Here is a 22,586-nt window from a genome sequence, read left to right on the forward strand (position 1 = left end):
AGGAGGGATGGTGGGAGCCACCCATTCCCCCTGATCCTGAATTTTCCCAGGAGCAGGAGGACTGCATAGATTTGGAACAGTGGCTTGCAGAGGGGCATAGTTCAGAAGGCAGAAGTTGGGAAATACTGGATGGGGAACAGCTAGGAAAAGAAATACTGGCAGGGAGAGGGTTAACAGAGTCACAGTCGTTGGACAGCATTCCTCCACCGCACTCCCCAAGGTCAAGACGGGCTCAGAAAGTCTCGGAACAGAAAGTGCAGAGGGTACAAGCTCAGGTTACAAGACGTAGGAGTGACAAAGATTAATAGGGATGGAGGGGGTGTAGACCTTAATTGGGAGCACCGCCATTTCTAGGGAGACACGGTCTTTTGTCTCTCACTGTGATTATTAAAGAATCTAACTGGTAAGATGTTGCTTTCGTTTGAGCCTCTTAATTACTGCCATGGGGGAGGAAGACGGTTGCCCAAAGGCTGAGAGCTGGGCAGTGTGTCTGGAGACCCTGGGCTGCCTAGATGACAAGACCCCCACCCTTTTGGGCTCGCTGATGTGGTCCAAAAGAAAGCAGAGCAATGGCACCGGCTTGGCTGCAGGAGTTGCCAGAAGGGGGCGTACAAGCTGCCAAATTCGGGACTCCACTCCCCTCAGGTTGTATATATGTGGAAATAAAACCATACATCCTAAAGACGTCACAGTCTGAAACGCACCTTTGCTCCAAGGAAAACAAACCCTGGGTGTAAGTGCCGTGAACTCCTGGATTCTCTCACCCCCCCGGATCAGGGTGATGCATAACAATAAATAAATATATTTAAAAAACCAACAACAAGACAGAGCAGACCAGGCACGACCTGTGGTGACACCAAGCGTATATTTTATTGAAAGACCAACTCCATGACAAGGCAGTGAGAAGGAAGGGCCTTTGAACCGGGGTTTGTACAGGTCACTTCGCTGCTCGGTTAAGGTTACGGATAAATATCGTCGTTACATACACGGACAGCAGTGAGCGCTACGTCAGTCAGCTAGCACTGAGTGGAAACAGGCGGGGCTGGCAAGCAAAGGAGGTCACCAGGCACAGCAGTGGGGGGCGAGGCAGGAGGCGGCAAGGAGAGTCGTGGGGGGGGGGAGAGAAGGCCAAGAAAGAGGAGAGGGCGCCTGAGCCGGACAAGCAACCCCCCAGATATGCTCTGATACAGCGACAGAGGAAGAAAGGGAAGATGGCAGCGCTGGGGAAGGACACGGGACTGCGGGGCGAGACCCCAGCTGGCCATGGGCCACAGAGCCAGATCAGCCGCCCCCTGGCCCTTCCTCTGGGGGAATTCGCCAGATTATGAATGGTCGATGCCATGGGGCACATTGACTCTGATTCCGCCACAGGCAGGACAAGCGGTAGGAAGCTGGCACATTTTGAGACCACTGGCCCATCGAGTGGCTCTGCAGGAATTTGGGCAAGGAGTCTCTGCGTGGAAATCGGGAATGGAACCTGGGACCTTCTGCTTGCGAGGTGGGCAGCCTACCAGCTGAGCCCTGCCCCACACATGCTCATCGCTCACACACACCCCAAAGGCCCCATCTGGGGGCCCCTTTCAGCTCCCAGCACCCTGCCCCCCCAAGCAGCATGCAGGCTGTTCCGCCTCCTGCAACCCAACAGTGTCTCTGGCAGGGTGAGTGATAGCAGTGAGGGATGCAGATTTTGGGGAAAGGGTGGGGCGGGGGCGGTGTAGTTTCCTATGGCACTGCATGAGCTGGAGTTGCATGCACTGCCCCCCCCAGGGGATGGCAACGGGGCAGCCCACATGGCAAGTGTGGAGCTGAGGCAATGGGGACTGAGAATCAGGGAAGGGAGAGCAGAGTGCCCTGGCCCAGGGATGGGCACGCACTGTGGGGGGGGGCAGGGAGGGGGGTTCCTTGTTCCCTCTCCCCACACACACCTCTCACACAGAAAAAAGGAATTTAGCCTGGAAGCAGGTGAGGTATGGGAGCTCCCCACAGCCCCAGAGTGTGTTTCTAGAGGACTGGGGTGGGCGTGGGGGCAGAGTGATGGCTTCCATTGTGCCCCAAGCCTTCCTCCCAGCCCCTGAGAAGAGGAGTGCCATGCAAAGGCTGGAGCTTTCCTGGAAAGCGCTGACTCCTGGCTTCGCCACTCCCAAATTCATCCTCCAGCCCCATAGCTGGTCTCAACCTGCTTCAAGGAGGAAGGCTCTCTCACCAGAGATTTGCTCCCGGGTGTTTTGGGAGAGGGGCTCCGGGAGAGGGGGAGGGCAAGGGGCAACTGCACACAGCTAGCACCTGCCGCCCTCCCCATCTCTCTGCCCCCTCGCCCGCCCCACCCCACCTCCCCTCTGCTGCAGCAGGGTGCCGGGTTGAAAAATGGTGGCATGGGTGGTGTCGAGGCTGGCGGAGTCGAGGGTCCTGGGGCACTGGGGCAGAGTCTCTGGAGGGGGTGCAGAAGCTGGAGGCACTCCGGGCTCAGGTCCTACTCCAGGTAAATGTCTTCTGTGGGGCAAGCAAACTCCAGGTGCTCTTGGTAGTATTCCTGAAAGGCGCGGCTGGAAGGGGAAGGGAGGAAGAGCCAGAGTCAGCACTCGTGGGAGCAAAGAACATAGTAAGATTCTCCTGGATAAGGCAAATGGCCCAGCTAGGCTAGCATCCTGTTCTCACAGAGGCCAACTAGGTGCCCCAATGGGAAACAGCATGCAGGATCCGACCATCATCATCATCATGAATAATTTTATTTATACCCCGCCCTCCCCGGCCAGAGCCGGGCTCAGGGCTGCTAACATCAGTAAAATTACAGTAAAAAACATAATGGGGGGGGGGACAAATTTAAAATACAGGTTAAAATGCAGTTTAAAATGCAGCCTCATTTTAAAAGTAGCCCATAGATCAAAGCCATAAGGAGAAGGAAACATAAGGGTCAGACTGAGTCCAAACCAAAGGCCTGGTGGATCAGCTCTGTCTTGCAGGCCCTGCGGAAAGATGTCAAGTCCCGCAGGGCCCTAGTCTCTGGGGACAGAGTGTTCCACCAAGTTGGGGCCAGTACTGAAAAGGCCCTGGCCCTAGTTGAGACCAATCTATCCACCTTGCAACCTGGGACCTCCCAAATGTTGTCATTTGTGGACCTTAAGCTCCTCCATGGGGCATACCAGGAGAGGCAGTCCCGCAGGTACGTGGGTCCTAGGCCACATAGGGCTTTAAAGGTCAAAACCAGCACCTTAAACCTGACCCTGTACTCCACTAGGAGCCAGTGCAGCTGGTAAATCACTGGATGAATGTGATCCCGTGGCAAGGACCCCATAAGGAGTCTCGCTGCGGCATTCTCCACCCGCTGGAGTATCTGGGTCAGCTTCAAGGGTGCTCTCAATACCTTGGACAGCTCCCATCAGTCTACAGCCAAAAAGCTCTGTGACCCCCTCCACTCACCCAACGCACTCTGCAACGTGCCGCATGGACTCCTGGGAAACGAAGACGTGGCAGGCAAAGCGACTCAGCACGGGGTGTTTTGTGATGAAGCCAAAGTAGCTGGAAGGGAAGGGAAGGGTCAGCACCAAAAGTGGGAATCGTAGAATCATGAAAATGTTAAGAGTTAGAAGGGGCCCGAAAGGTCATCAATCCAGGAACCGGTAGGACATCTCCAGCCAGCCAGCTTGCAAGGCCCACCCTCAGCTGACCATCTCACATGCATCACAGTTTTAAAGGTAGCCCTAAAATTTTAAAGGAAGAATATAAGAAGAGCCCCCAGGCAGTGGTTTGGGGTGTCAGGAAAGAGCAGCCAACGGGCTAGTTCTTTTCCTCTGCCATTGCTGTATTTTTACAGCCAAGGAGGGGATTCCTGCCTGAGGTGCCGCAGCAAGGAAACCTCACGTCCTGGGGGCAAGCAGCCCTCCTGCCCCCGGAACTGGGTTTTTTCCCTAGGGGCAGGGGGGCTCCAACTCACCAGCTGTTGCGGGGATGGCAGCCGCAGAAGGAGATGTTCTTCATCTGGAAGAAGTGGCTGCAGCGCTCAAACTGGAAGGAGAAGAGGGAGGGCTTAAAGGACACCCCAGGAAGAGCCACCCCCCAATCCCCTCAAGGCCTTGTCCCAAGGGGCTCCCGAAATCTTCAGCAGGGGCCCCCTCCAGTCTAGAATCATAGAACAAGTCCAATCACAGCATGTTGTGAACCACCCTGTGGTCTTTGGATGAAGGCTGTTTTGCAGAAAACTGTCTGAGGGAGTTTCTGTTACAGATAGGTAGCCGTGTTGGTCTGCCATAGTCAAAACAAAAAAAATTCCTTCCAGTAGCACCTTAAAGACCAACTAAGTTAGTACTTGGTATGAGCTTTCGTTGGTCTTTAAGGTGCTACTGGAAGGAATTTTTTTTGTTTTGAGTGAGTTTCTGTCAATTGGAAGTGGAGCATGTTCCAGAAACCGACCCAAGAAGCCTAATTGCTTACACAGGAGCAAGATAAGGTTCAGGAGTTAACTGGATTCTTTCGCACAGTGTCAGGAACTTGTAGCCTTAAAAAGGCTGGCTTTTTGGTCTATCTTTCAGCAGGAGAAAGAGTCAGTGAGTGTGTTAAGTCTCTCTCTTCGCCTGCCAACTGATGAACCTGCTGCTACAACTGCTTGCAGCTATGGACAAATGCCATAGGCGGCTGCATTTTGTATGAGATGCCTTGCTGCTGGGACCAGTAGCTTAAATGGACTATACTGCGTATATTGCAACCGTTAATGCTTTGTACCGTCCATAAAGAGCTAATGGCCTGGACTGCTCCTGTGTCTTGAGAGTCATCTCTTAGAGCAGCCTTTCTCAAGCTGTGGGTCCTCAGATGTTGAACTACAAGTCCCATCAACCCTAGCTAGCAAAGCCAGAGCTCAGGGATTATGGGAGTTGTAGTCCAACAACATCTGGGGACCCGCAGGTTGAGAACCGCTGTCTTAGAGCAACTGCCACCAGCAACTAACTCTGCCGGAAGTGATTTATGCCAAGAGGTGAAGGCAATAAACCATCACAAGGTGGTATACATAGAAAGAAAGAAATGATACCTTTACAGGGATGACGAGAGGAAATGCCTGCAAGTGGCTGAGGGGAGCCATCTGGGTCTCAAACTGGGTGCTCAAAACCTGTTCCCTGCAATGTGGGTCTATCACGCCACTCCCTCCTTTGTAGGACTGAGCCAGAGGAAAATGGGGCAGGAGCAGGGTCCCCTTCCCCTCAAAATCCACGTCCCCATTACGGCCCCGACGGCTGCACCTGCCCCCTCCTTGCCCAAGTTCTCCCTCTGGGCAGGGGGCTCTTTTGACAGAAGCAGACTCTGCCAAGTGAGACCATAGGGATGCAAGTCCAAGCTTACGCAAGTGCCCTGAACACATCCTGCCTCCTGCTCGGCTGGGCACCTCACCAAAGTCTTTGGGGACATGGACCAAGCTGCACAGGCCCACCCCAGCTGCACAGGCCCACCCCAGTGCCGCCTCCTCCTGCGTCCGCCACTCACCTCCTCGTCCCGGCTGTACTCGTTCACGGTCAGGATAAGCTTGATGCCCTGCAGGCTGATTTCCAGGTCGCAGGTGGCTGGGGGTCTCAGGTGCACGGTGAGCTTGCGGGTGGTAGCAATCTGCAAAGGACAGAGGGTGGGTGCGCATGCAGGGGTGCGGGTTCAGACGGAAAGGGGTCCACCGAGTTTTGACAGCATATCCCAAGGGAAAGGGAAAGGGGACATTGCACCAGGCAGATGTAGTGTGGGATGTACTGTATTTTTCGCTCTATAGGACGCACCCGACCATAAGACGCACCTAGTTTTAGAGGGGGAGAACAAGAAAAAAAAATCTCTCCCTCTCTGCGCAGGGCCCCTTCAGCGAAGCAGCAGGAGAAACAGAGCCCCTTCCATTTCTCCTCCCGCTGTGCAGCGCCTCTCCAGTGAAGCGAAGCCAGGAGAGCAAGACCCCTCTTGCTCTCCTGGCTTCAGAGAAAGCAACGTGAAGCCTCCAGAGCGCAGCAGGAGCACTCCCGCTGTGCTCCGGAGGCTTCGCGTTGCTTTCCCTGAAGCCATGGAGCCTGCATTTGCTCCATAAGACGCACACACATTTCCCCTTAATTTTTGGAAGGGGGAAAGTACTTCTTATAGAGCAAAAAATACGGTAATCCACTGAGAGCAGTCAAGTACAGCATTCCTTGAAATGCTAGAGAAGACACGCGAGGGAATGTTTGGTCCAGCCAGTCGAAACTTGTTCCTCCTGGCTGGAGCATCCTTCCTTTTGCATGTGATAGAAGGTGGGCGTGACCTCACCTGTCCAGGTAACAAAAGGATGAGTCACGCAGCACACCTCCCTCTCTTTTTGACTTCCTTCTTCATTTAAGCAGCTTTTAGCTAGGACCGCTCTGCTAGCTCTCAGCTAGCAGAAGCACTGGGATTATTCCCCCATATGGGGTAGATCCACATGTACATATTTGTAACTAAGTCTGCCTTCAGGGATCCAACTGTGAACTGATGTGAGTAAACTTCTTTTATTGACTTTGAATAAGATTGTGGTGTCTTTATTCTTTTAAGAGGGATTCAAGGGAATTTACCAGAAACGTATAATTTAATCTGAGACAGACTGAATTGTATAACAGTGAGAGGCTCACACGAGCCTGCAACCAGCTATCTGCTGTGCATGTAAAAAGGGGAATGTAACTCTGCTAAGGAAAGGAACTTGCTAGCGCAAGTTAGGAAGGATATTAATAAACAATATATCCTCTCCTGCCACCCTCAACATTCCCACACATAGCAGGTCAGATTCTCTGTCCTGGCAGCAGCCCCAAGACAGCATTGCATGGACAGACAGGCAGACAGACAGACAGGCACAGGCACACAGCCCCTCTTCCCAGCCTCACCTTCTGCATAGCGGCACACAAGATGCCATTGCCCTGATGGTAAGGAACTTCCACGGAGCCCAAGAACTGGACGTTGAAGCGCTCCACCCAGCACGGATTCCGCTTCAGGCCTGCAAGGAACCCAGCAGAGAGTCAAGGTGCAGTTCCCCTTTCGTCGCCACTTGCAGAAAAGTGCAGGCTGGCTCCCCTGTCCCAAGGGAACTAGGCTGGGTGGCATGCCAGAGACACCCATATACCCCCAGTCTCCACCCCAAACCACCTTTTTCTATTCTATTCTCTCACAGTAGAGTTTGGAAGAACTTTCCCCAAATGGGATCCAGTAAATGGGTTTCTCTGCTGAGCTCAGTTGGCCCAAATTCTTACAGCGCCCATCATGAAACACCCCAAAGCCTTTCCCTTCCTCCCCAACAACAAACACTCTGTGAGGTGAGTGAGGCTGAGAGACTTCAAAGAAGTGTGACTGGCCCAAGGTCACCCAGCAGCTGCATGTGGAGGAGTGGAGAAGCGAACCCGGTTCACCAGATTACGAATCTACCGCTCTTAACCACTACACCACATTGGCTCTCACAAAAGGCTCATGGGTTTAGACCACAGCACCACCCACGTCCCAAAAGAACACAGGTCTGGAGAAGACCCCACTCCAGAGACCCAGCAGCAGCTATGAGAAAGATGGGTCCACCTTAGTCATTCACCCAGCAGCTGCATGTGGAGGAGCGGAGAAGCGAACCTGGTTCACCAGATTACAAGTCCACTGCTCTTAACCTCTACACCACACTATACCATACTTCCCTCGACCCAATTCCTCCTCCTCCCTCTTCTGGCCTTTGTGCAGCCAACCTCTGATATTGGGCAGCCAGGAAGCTTCTTCTGCCCCCCCCTCTGCCCCCACCTTCTGGCCCGGCAGCACCACCAGCACCCCACCCCCCGGCTCACCTGTCACTTCCTTGGCCTGGCTCACCACCTCGTGGGCATAGAAGGCCGGGAAGATGCCCCTCTCCCCCGTACGCATGTTGTAGCCCCGGTACCAGTAGTCATCTTCCTCCAGCTCCACCAGAATGGGGTCATCCACGTCCAGCTCCAGCTCGTCCTCGTGGCGAGGGATGAACCTGGAGGCAGGAGAAGGAGCCAGTTGGGGAAGGAACATGGCAGCAGCTCAGCAGCAGAAGGCTCCCAAGTGGGGCTGGGAGAGCTGCGGCTGCCAACCAGTGTAGGCTAGACTGAGCCGGATGGGCCAATGGGTCTGACTCAGTAGAAAGCAGCTTCTTGATGTTATCTCAGAAGCACTAGGCTTGGGGGAGAATTTGGGGGCGGGCCCACAGCCAACACGCTGCTTCCCTTCCCTGTATCACTCTAGGCTAATAATAATAATAATAATAATAATAATAATAATAATAATAATAATGTATTATTTCTACCCCGCCCATCTGGCTGGGTTTCCCCAGCCACTCTGGGCAACTTCCAACAAAAGATTAAAAACATGCTAAAACTTGTGATGCATTACTGTATTTTAATATTTTGTTGGAAGCTGCCCAGAGTGGCTGGGGAAGCCCAGCCAGATGGGAGGGGTATGAATAAATTATTATTATTATTATTATTATTATTATTATTATTATTATTCAAACATTAAAAACTTCCCTAAACAGGGCTGCCTTCAGATGTCTTCTAAAAGTCAGATAGTTCTTTATCTCCTTGACATCTGGTGGGAGGGCATTCCACAGGGCGGGCGCCACCACCAAGAAGGCCCTCTTCCTGGTTCCCTGTAACTTTGCTTCTTGCAATGAGTGAACCGCCAGAAGGCCCTCAGAGCTGGACCTCAGCGTCCGGGCTGGACGTTGGGGGTGGAGACACTCCTTCAGATATACTGGGCTGAGGCTGTTTAGGGCTTTCAAGCTCAGCACCAACACTTTGAGTTCTGCTTGGAAACCTACTGGGAGCAGGATCCAAGCAGGAGTGCCCCAAATACCCCTCTCCTCCTCCATGAATTTATCTAACCCTCTTTTAAAGCCATCTAGGTGGGTAGCCACCCCTGCCTCCTGTGGCAGGGAGTTCCATAGATTAACTCTGTGGTCTTCCAGCATTCAGCTTCACCACGTGTCCACAGGTTCTAGCCTTATGAGAGATGGAGAAAAACTTCTCTCTGTCCTCATTCCAGCTCAGTTCTTTATTAGTTCTTGTGTGTGTTCGCGCTGCTTTCCAAAAGGCAGTAGGGTGCTGTGGTTATGGAACAGGAGGCTCCGAGAAGTTTGGGGTCCTGGGATTTACATGATAATTATTGCTGCAATCCTTAGATAACTCTTGCTACTGGAAGAGTTGGCGTGAGCTACTGGGAAATTACTCTGGCTCCAAGCCAACTACTTTAGTTTCCTTGGGTCACTGAGCCTACTGACGTAAGTTTTTCCCCCCTTCCTTTTTTTAGGCAGCGGAACTCCCTGCCACAGGAAGCAGCGATGGCCACCAACTCAGATGGCTTTAAAAGAGGATTGGGCAAATTCATGGAGGGGGAATAATCTATCAGTGGCTACTGACCACAATAGGAAAGAGGGCTCTTGCGCTCGGATCCTGCTTCTGGATATGGCCAAAGGGGCATCTGCTGTGAGGACAAGATGCTGGACAAGATGGGCCCCCTTTGGCCTGATCCAGGCACTTCTGAGGTTCTTAAATTTCTAGCAGGGGATGGTCTCATTCCCTGGATTCCTGAATCTGGACCCCTCTTGGTCTGTACACCAGCAGGTGGTGTGGTGGTTTACCTTTGAGCAGGGGCTGGTGTTTTTAATTGACTCGGGACCCTGTGTCCTGGCAGCACCCTCTGTCATCTTGGAGTTGCTGCTGAGATCCACGGTGTTGAAAAGCCTCTTTTGGAGCCACGGTTAAGCCTTGACTGGCGTGGCCATGGCAAACAGCGTATGTGGGGCCGGGTTCCCTCTTCTCAAGGGGGTTTCTCGTATGCCCTTCTGCTTTGCCGGGGAGTGTGGGAGCCCCGCCTCCCCAAGACAGCCCTGCAGGACTGATCTCCTGGCCTGAAGGAGCCTCAAGACAAAGGGCTGGGGACCCTCAGACCTCTCCCCTCTCCCTTCTCACCTGAAGACGGCTCGGTGGGTCTGTTCCCGCTCCTCCCCGTTCACCATGCAAGAAAAGAGGCCAAAGGACTCTGTACCTGGTTGAGGGGGCAGAGAAAGGATCACAGCAGGCTGCAGACAGAGGATTACCCAAAGCAAGGGGCTGACCAATCAGGAAGGGGGGCGTCTGCTGCACCAATCGGGTAAGGAGTTTCACATCTGTACCAATCAGGGATGCTGCGCAGCACCTCTACCAATCAAGGGCAGGGTGCGGCATCTTGTACCAATCAGGGATGCGATGGGGCACCTCTACCAATCAGGGATGCGATGGGGCACCTCTACCAATCAAAGGCAGGGTGTGGCATCTGTACCAATCAAACTGTTAGAACAGAGGGCTGCTTCTTCTAAGGATAGGAAGGCAATTGCAGAGGCCTGCCTCTCGGCAGGAAGACAGCCAATCAAGACCGTCTGTGGCCACAATGGGGCAGCAGCAGGTGAGGCCCTGAGGGGGTCCCTGTTGCTTGGGAGCCAGGAGACCAACGCAGAAGGGCCCCTGGATCTTGCATCCAGGTGACTGGGGTGGCAACAGGCAGTCGTGTGCTGGTCGCAGGAAGTGCCCTCCCTCCCTCCCACCTCGCCCCCTGCAGCCACAGAGGGGGTGGCACTCACTGGAGGAACGGGAGGTGCTGTTGACAAAGACGTTGAGGAACTTCTTTGAGAAGTGGAGGTCAGCCTCGGGCGAGGAGTCCTCCGAGGAAGAGCTGCGCCCGTCTGGAGCCACCAGCCCCTCCCCAAAGTCACTGCCCACGTCCTCCAGGTCGGCGGCGTCGCAGGCCCTCAGCAGCTCGCTGTCGTCGCTCAGCACCGACGTGCAACGCTTGAGGCTGACCAGCTCCAGCTGGGTGTTTTCGTCCACGACGAGGGTGTACTTGACGGAGTCGTAGGCCAGGGAGTCGTCCAGGGCTATGGTGGGCGGGGGCAGGGGCATCTCCTCAGAGAAGGGGGAGCCCTTCAGGCTGCCTAGGGAAGGGGCCTCCCCGTCCTCCTCCTCCTCGGGAGAGTAGGCGAAGCTGAAGCAACGGTTGGTCTTGGCGGTGGAGATGTCCAGCCCCTTGCTGCCCTCTAACCGGACGTCGTCAATCATGTCGTTGTCCTCCAAGATGCCAGAGTCCAGGTCCCCGTCGATCGCCCAGTCCTCGGGCCCCGTGGCTGGGTCGGCTTTGACCGCTACCTCCCTGGGGGGCAAGCCCTTGGCTGGGGTGCCGCCGCTGCTCTTGCAGCAGCCGGAGAGTGGCCTGCCAGGAAAGACGGGAGCAATGGTATCGTTGGTCAGGTTGCTCATGAACAGGTAGGGCCCCACCTCGTCCGCCGGGCCCCCTGGCTCGGTGGGCTTCTCGTCCTCTCGTAGCGAACACCGGAGCGTCTCCATGTCCACCAGCTCGATGCTCTGCGGAGGGCCGGGCTGCGCCTCCCCCAGGGCCTCGCTGGGGATCTCGGGCTCCAGGTCGGAGGCGGGAGAGATGGTGTCCGAGAGGGAGTGGGCCGCCGGGAAGCACTCATCGGCACACTTGATGGGGTACGAGCCTTCTGAGATCATCTTGTTCACCAGGTTGCTGAGCAGCCACGGGGAGTCGGAATCTTCGCTCAGGTCCGGCTCCGACTCGGAGTCGGAATCGGAGTCGTACTCGCTGTTCCCCGCTCGGTCGGCGCTGTCGCTGCGGCCCTTGGGCACCAGCTTGGCCCCCACCGGCAAGTAGAAGGAGCGCCGCAGGGTCTCCAGGCTGTGGTCGGGGTCGATCTCCAGGTCCAGTGAGTCCGAGAGGGGCCTGTCCATTGGCTCGACGGGAGCGGACGGGTCCTCGTAGAACTCCTCTATCTTGAGGGCTGCCAGGCTGTCCCTCCTCACCACTGCGTTCTCCGGGGCCACCGCCACCCCGTCCTCCTCCTCTTTGCCCACGTCTAGCAGGAGGGTGTCCTTCAGGCCCAGCACCCCCCGGGACTCCAGGTCTGCCTCCAGCTCGGCCTCTGAGCCCGGGGAGCTGGCCTCCTCAATGGAGTTGGTGAGGTGGGAGGAGCGTCCACTGCTGCTGTCGCTGCTCAGGTCCAGCTCCGTCTCCGAGATGCTGGAGATCATGTTGCTGGCCAGGCGGTTCCCGCTGCAGGCAAAGGCCGCCTCAATCTCGCCCTCCACGTCCGAGTCAGAGCCAGGCGAGCTGAGGTCCTCGCTGTGCCGGCTGCAAGGCGGGAAGGACTTGGAGTTGCGGCTGGTGAGGTCTGCCTCAATACCGGGGTCTGATGAGGGGGACGTGGTGTCTGAGGAGGCAGAAGGTGGCCCTCGCACACTGGGCGCCCGGCCCCTGTGGCCACTTTCTCCTTCGGAGCTCAGGGATTCCGTCGTCGTTCTGGTTGGGGCGGCATGGTCTCCCGTGGGTTGACTCCTTCCAGACCCAGCATCTCGGCGGCCCTTGGGAGCCTCATCGTCCGACAGCAGGGAGCCTCCCTGGTCAATCAGTGAGATGGGGGACCCGTGCCCTGATTTTCCCTCAGCAAAGACGATGGGGGAGCCCCCAGCTACCTTCTCTGCCTCCTGGCATCCTGCCGCATCCCTCTGGAACCTGGCGCAGTAAATCTCCGTTGCCGGTGACCTGTGGGGGCTGAAGACGGGCGACTTAGATGCCAGGCGTGTGATGGGACCTTGGGGATCTTCTGCAACCTCCCTGGGGGCCTGGACAGATGAATCTGAAGGAGGCTGAGAGCAGGGCATGGAGGAGACGATGTTCATGTTGTAGTCCTCCCCAGGTCGGGCAGGGGGCGGGGCCTCCCGCAGCTCCTGGCTGTTCCCTTCGGCATCATAAAGCGGTGGTTTGCAAGGAGGTTGGGCTCGGCCAGGGCCTGTACCACTCCGAGCGTCTGAGCACGGTCCGTCCTGGAGACACGGGTGCACAGGGGAGGATCGCTCTGCAAGGGGAAGGAGCAGACGGCAAAGTTCAGGACTCAGGAACCATCCCAACAGCACTCTAGTGAGGTCAAAACCAGCAATCTGGGGGAGTCTACACAACCGTCTCACCCTGGGCCTTATCTAGTAGGACCAACCTATCATCGTGCAATAGATAGATAGATAGATAATTTATTATGGTCGGAGACCAGCTTATAAAACACACTTGGGGGTACAATCCCAGAAGGAAAACAAACATTTAAAACAATGTACAACAATAAATTTAAGATTTATAAATGCAATAAGCCTATAAACACTTTAAACTTTAAGATAAGCTACCGCAGAGAGATGACCCAGAGTCATCCATGGAATCGAGTTTGGGGATTGAACTAGTTTGGGTCGGGGGACGGTCTGCGCCTACAGATCTGTACACAGAATCTGGTGACCATCCGGGTCATCTTATGACCTTTGCCTAACAGGAAAAGGTCAATTTTTTGCTTTTCCGGGAGCTCAGCGAGCCTCACCAGCAGGGGATCAATGGTCTCACTCACTCCTTTTATCCCTATTTTCACTTTTAACTCTTGTATAGCTGTGGCCTGTTGGCTTTGCTAATAAAGTTTTGATTTGAATGGTCTCACTACGTGCCTCTTCATAAAGGGACATCTAAAGAACAAGTGCTCTGGGCTTCCTATATCCCCCAATGAACAGGCGCAAAGTCTCTGAGCATATGGGACTTTTTAAAAGGATCCTTCCAGGACCGGCGAGGGGAGGGCTGAGCTGCTGGCGAGTGTAAAAGCCCTCCTTGCATTTTTGGATACGAGAAAGAAGAAATATGCTGCCGGTGCGGCTATATATATAAATCGATTTCTTCAATTTTATAGTCGGGACACCATGAACAGTCCTGTTTCACAGTGTGATATATCCCAGACCTCCAAAGGTCTTTGCTGTTGCCATTCCATGGCCCAGACCCTGACTGGCAAGTCCTGCAGCTCTTGAACTCCACAGCCCATCCCTTGAGTTAGTCTAGTGCAGAAGTGGGGAGTTGGATCCACATCCCTACGCCCCCCCCCCGCAGCAACTTCTGCTGTGCACCAACTTGGACAAGGGGATGGGACCTCCCACCTGTGACTCAATTGCCTGATGCCTTAACAACAGGTGACTAACAGCTGCCAACGTTCAGCTGATTGGCAGTTGCAGCAACCTTCTTTGGAGACACACTTTCTGCAACAATCAGCTGATTGGCACTGAGAGGGCGCCCTGGAAGGGGACTTGCAGCTGGGATGGAGGAAGCAGTGTCCATGCAGGCAGATTCCTCTGCAGAAGGAAGAATGCAGAGGGGGCCGGGAATGAATGCAAACAGCTTCCTGCAAATGGAGAAAGTGACCCCGACAAACCAGGGCTGCGCTATGGAGTTCCTGGCACCAGCAGGATTCCCTGTCGGCTGATCATCACCAACAGTGAGCCCTGCTTGCAAGGAACCGTTGTCAGTTCTCAGTTGCTCCTTTGCAGCCACTTCCATACCCAACACCACACAGAATAATAATAATAATAAAATTCCTTCCAGTAGCACCTTAGAGACCAAGCTCATACCAAGAAGAAACTTAGTTGGTCTCTAAGGTGCTACTGTCCTGCCAACCTAGCGGTTCAAAAGCACGTCAAAGTGCAAGTAGATAAATAGGTACCGCTCCGGCGGGAGGGTAAACGGCGTTTCCATGCGCTGCTCTGGTTCGCCAGAAGCGGCTTAGTCATGTTGGCCACATGACCCGGAAGCTGTACACCGGCTCCCTTGGCCAATAAAGTGAGATGAGCACCACAACCCCAGTCGGCCACGACTGGACCTAATGGTCAGGGGTCCCTTTACCTTTAAGGTGCTACTGGAAGGAATTTTTAAAAATTTTGTTTCGACTATGGCAGACCAACACGGCTACCTACTTGTAACCACACAGAATGTGATTTGTCGGGGGGGGGGGGAAGGCCGTGTGATCTAACTGGGACCTGCACTGGGGTCATTCAGACCTGTGGGCTGAACGTCTCTGTACCTCTGTACCTCCACCCTCCTGCAGAGTTTCTGCTTGCTGTGGAGAGCCAGTTCTCCCCAGGGGGCCAGGGGCACGGGAGAGCACTCACCGCCATGGGGCACCGAAGAGGAGGAGGAGGAAGTAGAAGTGTGGAGCAGAGTCTCCTGCCAGGTGGCCCTTTGCAAGGGGGGCGCTGGGTTGCAGCCGCTGTTGTTGTTCAGGGAGTCCTGGTCACGCAGGGGAGGAAACGAGAGCAGAGATGAGTTAAAGAAAATGTTTAAAAGTACTTTTGTGGAAAAAACCAGAGGCATTTCTGTTAGCTGTAGCAGGGGAAGAGAACACAAAGAGAGACATTAAACGTTTAATGTGTGCGACAACAGCAGCAAGAACTCTTTTGGCCCAAAAATGGAAGCAACAGGAAATCGCTTCGTGAAAAGAGTGGCAGATGCAGAACTGGCAAAGCTGACCGGGGAAATCCGAAACCAGCGTGACCAAGCTTTCCAAAAAGACTGGAGTAAATCTGTACAATATCTGAAGGATAACTGCAAACAATTAACAACACTAGCAGGGTGGCTGTAAGAAAACTTGCAAGGTGTGTGATTTGTACCTTCTGTATATTTATTTAAAATTTTGTGATAAACGGAAGGAGTGAAACGCAAACTGGAAAATGTGTAAATGCTATGAAGTAATAATGAACTATGAAAGTCGTGAGACACGATGGAGGGAAGCTGAAGCTCGATAGAGCAAATATGTAAAGAGTATACAGTAATGAGGATGTGTTTGAATGTGATAAAATGGAAACTAATAAATTTATATATACAGTTATATCTCGGGTTACAGACGCCTCAGGTTTTTTTGGGTTACAGACACGCTGAAACCCAGAAGTACCGGAACGGGTTACCTCTGGGTTTTGGTGGCCGCATGTGTGCAGAAGCGCTAAATCGCGCTTTGCACATGCGCAGAAACACTGAATCGCAACCCAAGCATGCACAGATACGCCGCTGCAGGTTGCGAAGGTGCATCCCGCACGGATCACCTTTGCAACCTGAGCGTCCACTGTATATAAAAAAGAGAACCAGGCAAAAACATTCCTCTTCTCCCAGGCCTTTGGCTAGTTAAACAATATATAGCCTTTCGGGGGGAAACTAGGGGGGGAAATAAATTTAATAAGAAGAATCACAGAATTGTAGGGTTCATACACCCAAAGGCTCACCTATTCCACCCCCCTGCAATGCTGGAATAACAGCTTAGGAAGCCCTAACAGACGGGCCCGCAACCCTCCAATGAATCATAGAACTGTAGGGTTCGAAGGGACACCAAGAGTCATCTTGTCCAACCCCTGCAATGAAGGGATCACAACAAACTGTGCCGAAGGAGAGAGCTGCTCAGTCGGGGATTGCTGCAGTCTACCGTTCCAAGAGAGGATCCACCTCTGTTTTGGGGCCTACAGTTGAGAGCATTTTTGCAGCACTGAACCGGAAAAGGGGCTTTTCCAAAACCACGATGGCACAGAAGGAGCTGCCTCCAAGAATGAGAGCAGCCCTTGCTCCTTTCGGAGTCCCACCTGACTCGCAGGGTCTGGGGCACGAAGTGGGTTGACTGAGCAGGTGGATGGAGCCGCAAAAGATTGTGCCACTGGATATCAGATTAAGGCACTTAACCGGCAGCTCTAGCAGTGGGAATGGAAGGCACCTGCTTTGATTGCAGAAAGCCCCAGGTGAGTGTTGGCTTCTCCAGATAGGACTGGCGCAGGTTTGTCAAGGGTCACCAGCCATGATGGCTATGCTCAAGAATTAGCACAATAATAATAATAATTTGTTTTTTATACCCTGCCCATCTGGCTGGGTTTCCCCAGCCACTCTGGGCGGCTCCCAACAGAATATTAAAAACACGATAAATACATCAAACATTACAAACTTCTCTAAACAGGGCTGCCTTCAGATGTCTTCTAAAAGTCGGATAGTTGTTTCATTCCTTGACATCTGACAGGAGGGCATTCGACAGGATGGGTGCCACCACTGAGAAGGCCCTCTGCCTGGTTCCCTGTAGCTTTGCTTCTCGCAGGGAGGGAACTGCCAGAAAACCCTCGGATCTGGACCTCAGTGTCCAGGCAGAACGATGGGGGTGGAGATGCTCCTTCAGGTCTACTTGGCCATTTAGGGCTTTCAAGGTCAGCACCGACACTTTGAATTGTGCTCGAAAACGTACTGGGAGCCAATGTAGGTATTTCAGGACCAGTGTTATATGGTCTTGGCGGCCACTCCCAGTCACCAGTCTAGCTGCCGCATGAAGCACAAATACTCCAAATTCTGGTATGAGTTTACCTGATCTGGATTAACGTGCAGATCAGAATGTAGATGAATTTTGTGGAGCAACTCTTGAACTGGAGAAGTATCCAAGGGAATTTAAAATAGTGCCTTTCCAGGTGACATGTGTTTGGGAATGCCTGTTTTTGGTGAGAAAACTGCCACAATGCCAAACATTTCTGCATTATTAAATTATTTCATAAAATATGCACAATGTTTGATTGCAAAAAAAAACCTCCCAATTTTTCCCCCATTGGAGGGATTGGATGACTGCCTATCATGAATTGCAAGGGGTTGGACTAGATGATCCTCAGGGTCCCTTCCAACTCTACAATTCTATGATTTCATGAAAACAAAACAAAAACGCTTCAAAGAGGTTTACAAAAAAGGACAAATCAATAAAATTATCTTAGAAATGCAGAGTTGTAAGGTAATCCAGCCCAACTCTCTGAAATGCAGAAATCACAACTAAATTATCTATGACAGATGACCATCATTAAAAGGAAAAGCTAATAATTAAAAACTCTTTAAAAGTTAACAGACTAAGAACAGAATTAAAACTCGTGCCAACTTTCTAAACATCTGGACAGGCTTGTCTGAGCAAAAATGTTTTCAGCAGGCTGCAAAAAGCGTGCAGTGGTATCAAGAGGCAGGGAGTTCCGCAGTGCAAGCGCTGCCAGCTGTGCGAAAATAACTGAGTTCTTGCAAGTGTCCTCAGGTTTACTCCAGCCTGATCTGTGCACTGCCATGAGTGGCTTTAGGAAAGGGTTTTTATGTGAATGAATCGGAACCCGTCCGTTCGATGTTGACAAAAACCCGGGGCACTGGTGGTTTAAGATGTTTTCATTCATCTTTTGGAATGCTAAGGTGCTTTCAGAAAGCGAGGCCTCTTTGCCGTTCCTCTGCCTTCCTGCCTCTCTTCCGCACGGCACATTATTCGGAACGCATATTTCGGAAAATTGCACTTACAGCCCTGCCGACTGAGCCCTCTAGGGAGGGTTAATGACACAGCAGATTAAAAGGTGGGGGGGAGATTGGGAAAGATTAATTCCAAAAGGGGCTTAGTGACAAGCACATGAACTGACACGAGATGGGGGGGGGGGGAGAGGATGGTTTGAAGCAGCTGCTTCCGTGGGGAAAGGAGGGAAGACTAAAGATGCCCCAATCCAACACCCTGTTGGGTGCCTTTTGGAAGAAGGAATCGGAGAATCAGAGAATTTTAGACTTGGAAGGGGGCTGAGGATCATCTAGTCCAACCTCCTGCAATGAAAGAGGCAGAGATCAGCCTGTTTGAGTTGCTATCAGTTCAAAAGTCCACTTGAATTTGCCATTAGCTCAACATTGCCATCTAATGGCACGTTTGAACAATGCACTTAAAACATTATATTTCCAGCTATGTTGGTGGCCATCCCTGCCTTCTGGGGGAGTGAGCGCCATAGTTTAATTGCGCGCTACATGAAGAAGGACAGTTGGCAGGCAGTTGGAATTAGAGAGACAGCTAGAGCAGTTGGTTCTTGTGTGAGAGGAGGTAGAAGAGTTAGAGGCAGGATAAAAATAAGACTAAGAAGGTAAAGAGTAGCAACGTTTTGAATGCAGTTAGAGTTTATTTGTGTCTGCAATAATCTACACTCTTCTTTGTTAACTTAAGAACCTGACTGAGAAGAAGTGATTTACCAGGGAAGACCTGGTTGGTGGCAGCGAATTAGTGGTGTACGGGTCAATAGTCCGTGAGACCACCGGGGGATGCGTAGAAACGCCACACTGCCTCTCTGGGCATCGCAGGCCTTGCCATCCAAACTCTTGGACATCCTGTCAGATCTAGAAACCCATCTGTGCATCAAATAGGCCAGTGGTGGTGGCAGCAGCAGTTGCCAGGCAGGGAAGACTCCCTTCCCCCAGCCTCATTTGGGGGGTGCAAAGCAGGACTCTGCTCTCTGCTTGCAGCTTTTAATGCAGATGAAGAGTGACTCCTTCCTGGTTTATTTATGATGCGAAATGCTCCTGGAGTCAGTCCGTCTCCGTCTCTCTCTCTCTCTCTCTCTTGCTTGGATGGCTCAGGATGTGGGAATGTTCAGGGAGTCAGGAGAGGATATATTGTTTATTAATATCCTTCCTAACTTTTTACTTTCTTGGGCTCCATGATCACTGCAGATGGTGACAGCAGCCACGAAATTAAAAGACGCCTGCTTCTTGGGAGAAAAGCAATGACCAACCTAGCCAGCAGCTTAAAAAGCAGAGACATCACCTTGCCAACAAAGGTCCGTCTAGTTAAAGCTATAGTTTTCCCAGTAGTGATGTATGGAAGTGAGAGCTGGACCATAAAGAAGGCTGATCGCCAAAGAATTGATGCTTTTGAATTCTGGTGCTAGAGGAGACTCTTGAGAGTCCCATGGACTGCATGAAGATCAAACCTCTCCATTCTGAAGGAAATCAGCCCTGAGTGCTCACTGGAAGGACAGATCCTGAAGCTGAGGCTCCAATACTTTGGCCACCTCCTGAGAAGAGAAGACTCCCTGGAAAAGACCCTGATGTTGGGAAAGATGGAGGGCACAAGGAGAAGGGGACGACAGAGGACGAGATGGTTGGATAGTGTTCTCGAAGCTACCAGCATGAGTTTGACCAAACTGTGGGAGGCAGTGGAAGACAGGAGGGCCTGGTGTGCTCTGGTCCAGGGGGTCACGAAGAGGCGGACACAACTAAATGACTAAACAACAACAACAACAAACCTGCTCTCGCAGAATGCTTTGGGACCAAGTTGCTCCCAGGAGTTGCGTTTGCAAAACTCTGGGTGCCCGTGGCTCTCCTCCTGGACTCACCTGTGTGCCCGTCACAGTCAGGTTGAGAGTGGTGGGGCGATGCTTCTGGGTCTCCTCTGGAGTGGGCGAAGGGATTGGAGACCCCGAGGGCGAGGGGGGCACCTCCTCCAGCCCGTTCCCTTCCTCCTCCTCTTCGTTGTCATCGATCATCTCAAACTCCTGGAAATCATCCTGGAAGGTGGAGATGGGGTTTGGCTGCTCACATCTCTCCAGCACCAGGCAGTCCTGGCAGGGGAAGAAAAAAAAATCCTATCAGATATTTGGATATATTTGTAATATGGGCTACAAATAAATAAAAAAATGTAGTCAAGCTGTTTTGTGGCTTGGAAAAAGAGCTGGAATTTTGGAATTCCTTACCTATCTCTTTTTTTATGTAAATTTTTATTGATTTTTTAACATATCAATTCCAATAGTCATACAACATATCTTCACATCTTATACAATATTTTTTATTTCCATCAACACCTCTGATGATTTTCCATTGTTTATCACTTATTCTGCATTTCTTAATTTCCTATTACATTTCACTGGTCAACAACAAATTTGTTGTCTGCGTTTTTTCAGTTGATTTAGGATGAATCTGATGTGCTGAATCCAAAAATCACATTGGTTTTGCTCAATCGGGTCAAGTTTTTGAGCTATGGCCACATGTCATTTTTTTACGTTTTTGTTCACATGTATGCTTGTGTGGAACATTTTAGAAGAAGTTGGTGGGGGTAAAATGCCATGTCAAATAATTGTTTTGATTGGAAATGATTATTTTAATGACAAGAAGTATTCAGGTCCGATGGTTCTGGGTGATTATGTCGAAAAGGGATCAGTTTGAAGTCATAAAACCTCCATTTTTTCTCGGAAGAGAAGGACTTGGTGTACTGTGCAGATATTGCGCAGCTTCTGCTCAAGCTTGGAGTGCCACAGTACGAACCCAAAGATTGGAGACTGTTCATTGACAGCAGCAAGTGATCACTGAAATGTGTTCTGCTACACAATGGCAACCAGTTTGCCTCTATACCCCTGGCTCACTCGAGTACACTGAAGGAGAACTATGAAGCGGTGAAGTATGTGCTGGAGAAAATTGGTTATGATCAGCATAAGTGGTTTATTTTTGTTGACCTGAAGATGGTGAACTTTTTGTTGGGGCAACAGTCTGGCTTCACCAAGTACCCATGTTTTCTGTGCATGTAGGATAGTAGGGACCATGCTCAGCATTACATGAAGAAGGACTGGCCTGTGCGGAAGGAATTGGTGCCTTGCAAAAAAATGAACGTCATCAACAACCCTCTGGTGGACAGAGACAGAATACTCTTCCCACCGCTGCACATCAAGCTCAGCTTAATCAAGCAGTTCACCAAGGCTCTGGACAAGGATGGTGACTGCTTCACTTACTTGTGCCAGGCTTTTCCAGGATTGACCATGGAGAAGTTGAAAGCTGGCATCTTTGACGGTCCTCAGATCCGTCAGCTCATCAGAGATCCAGAGTTCGGAAAGTCAATGAACGAAGTAGAACTGGAAGCGTGGAAGGCATTTGTTCTGGTAGTGAAGAACTTTCTTGGCAACAATAAGGCCAGAAACTAAGCAGAACTTGTCAACAACATGCTGACTGCTTTCAGAAACTTGGGCTGCAACATGAGCGTCAAGATGCACTACCTATTTTCACATATGGACCGGTTCCCTGAGAACCTGGGTTCAATGAGTGACGAGCAGGGGGAGAGATTCCATCAGGACATGAAAGAGATGGAGACGAGGTATCAGGGTCACTGGGATGCAGTCATGATGGCTGACTACTGTTGGACTCTGAAGCGAGACCTCCCTGCCGCTGAGCATTCCAGGAGTTCCAAGAAAAGGAAGTTCAAGCCCTGAAGTTTGAAAAATGGTGAAGCAACATGCAGTTTATGTGTACTTACCTTTATCAATGACCACCATTCAGTTTACAGTAAACCTGACCTGACGAAGAGAAACGGATGCCATTTCCTGATTCAGCAGTGCAAAAATACCCTAAATCAGTTTTAGAAATCTAGACAACATTCAAAAAGTAAAAAATTGTTGTCCATAATTATCCTTAACTAATAATTCATTTCGTAGTCTTTCTTGCAATATTTCAAATAATCCACTTTACAAAACTTCTTGCAATCCTACTAGCGTACTCTGTTCATCACAATTACTTTTCAAATAGTTAATATATTTACTCCAGTCTTCTAAGAATCTCTGATCCCACAAGTTTTGAATCCTCCCTGTTAATTTATCTAACTCTGCATAGTCCATCATCTTCATCCTCCATTCTTCTTTCGTCGGCGGTTCTTCTTGCTTCCACTTTTGTGCCAATAGTATTCTTGCTGCTGTCATTGCATATAAAAACAACTTACAATCCTGTCTATTAATATCCTCTTCTACAATGCCAAGTAAAAATGCTCCTGGTTTCTTGATAAATGTATATTTCAACATCTTTTTCATCTCATTATATATCATTTCCCAAAAGCTTTTGATTTTTTTGCATTCCCACCACATGTGATAAAAAGTTCCTTCCTTTGGGATTCCTTACCTATCTCACAGTACGGGAGAATATCTACAGTAAAAAGGAGCGTCGTGTTCTGAATCTTATTAATACTA

The 22,586-nt window shown here is 51.4% G+C and overlaps 1 protein-coding gene across 1 annotated transcript in view; it reads right to left on the reverse strand.

Annotated features, from left to right (window-relative positions):
- Window positions 1-846: 846 nt before the first annotated feature.
- MAPK8IP2 (mitogen-activated protein kinase 8 interacting protein 2) overlaps window positions 847-22,586 on the reverse strand; it is a 44,683-nt gene continuing 22,943 nt past the window's right edge. The window contains exons 3-12 of the mRNA XM_081926809.1: window positions 19,980-20,204; window positions 14,967-15,084; window positions 10,574-12,862; window positions 9,927-10,002; window positions 7,782-7,954; window positions 6,849-6,958; window positions 5,470-5,589; window positions 3,932-4,002; window positions 3,418-3,516; window positions 847-2,543 (exon numbers count right to left, since the gene is read on the reverse strand). Of these exons, the coding sequence (XP_081782935.1) occupies window positions 2,471-2,543; window positions 3,418-3,516; window positions 3,932-4,002; window positions 5,470-5,589; window positions 6,849-6,958; window positions 7,782-7,954; window positions 9,927-10,002; window positions 10,574-12,862; window positions 14,967-15,084; window positions 19,980-20,204 (3,354 nt within the window). The 3' untranslated portion in view covers window positions 847-2,470. The remainder of the gene's footprint in view (window positions 2,544-3,417; window positions 3,517-3,931; window positions 4,003-5,469; window positions 5,590-6,848; window positions 6,959-7,781; window positions 7,955-9,926; window positions 10,003-10,573; window positions 12,863-14,966; window positions 15,085-19,979; window positions 20,205-22,586) is intronic.

The sequence above is a fragment of the Podarcis melisellensis genome (assembly GCF_964234715.1).
Source record: "Podarcis melisellensis genome assembly, chromosome: 10".
Classification (NCBI taxonomy): domain Eukaryota; kingdom Metazoa; phylum Chordata; class Lepidosauria; order Squamata; family Lacertidae; genus Podarcis; species Podarcis melisellensis.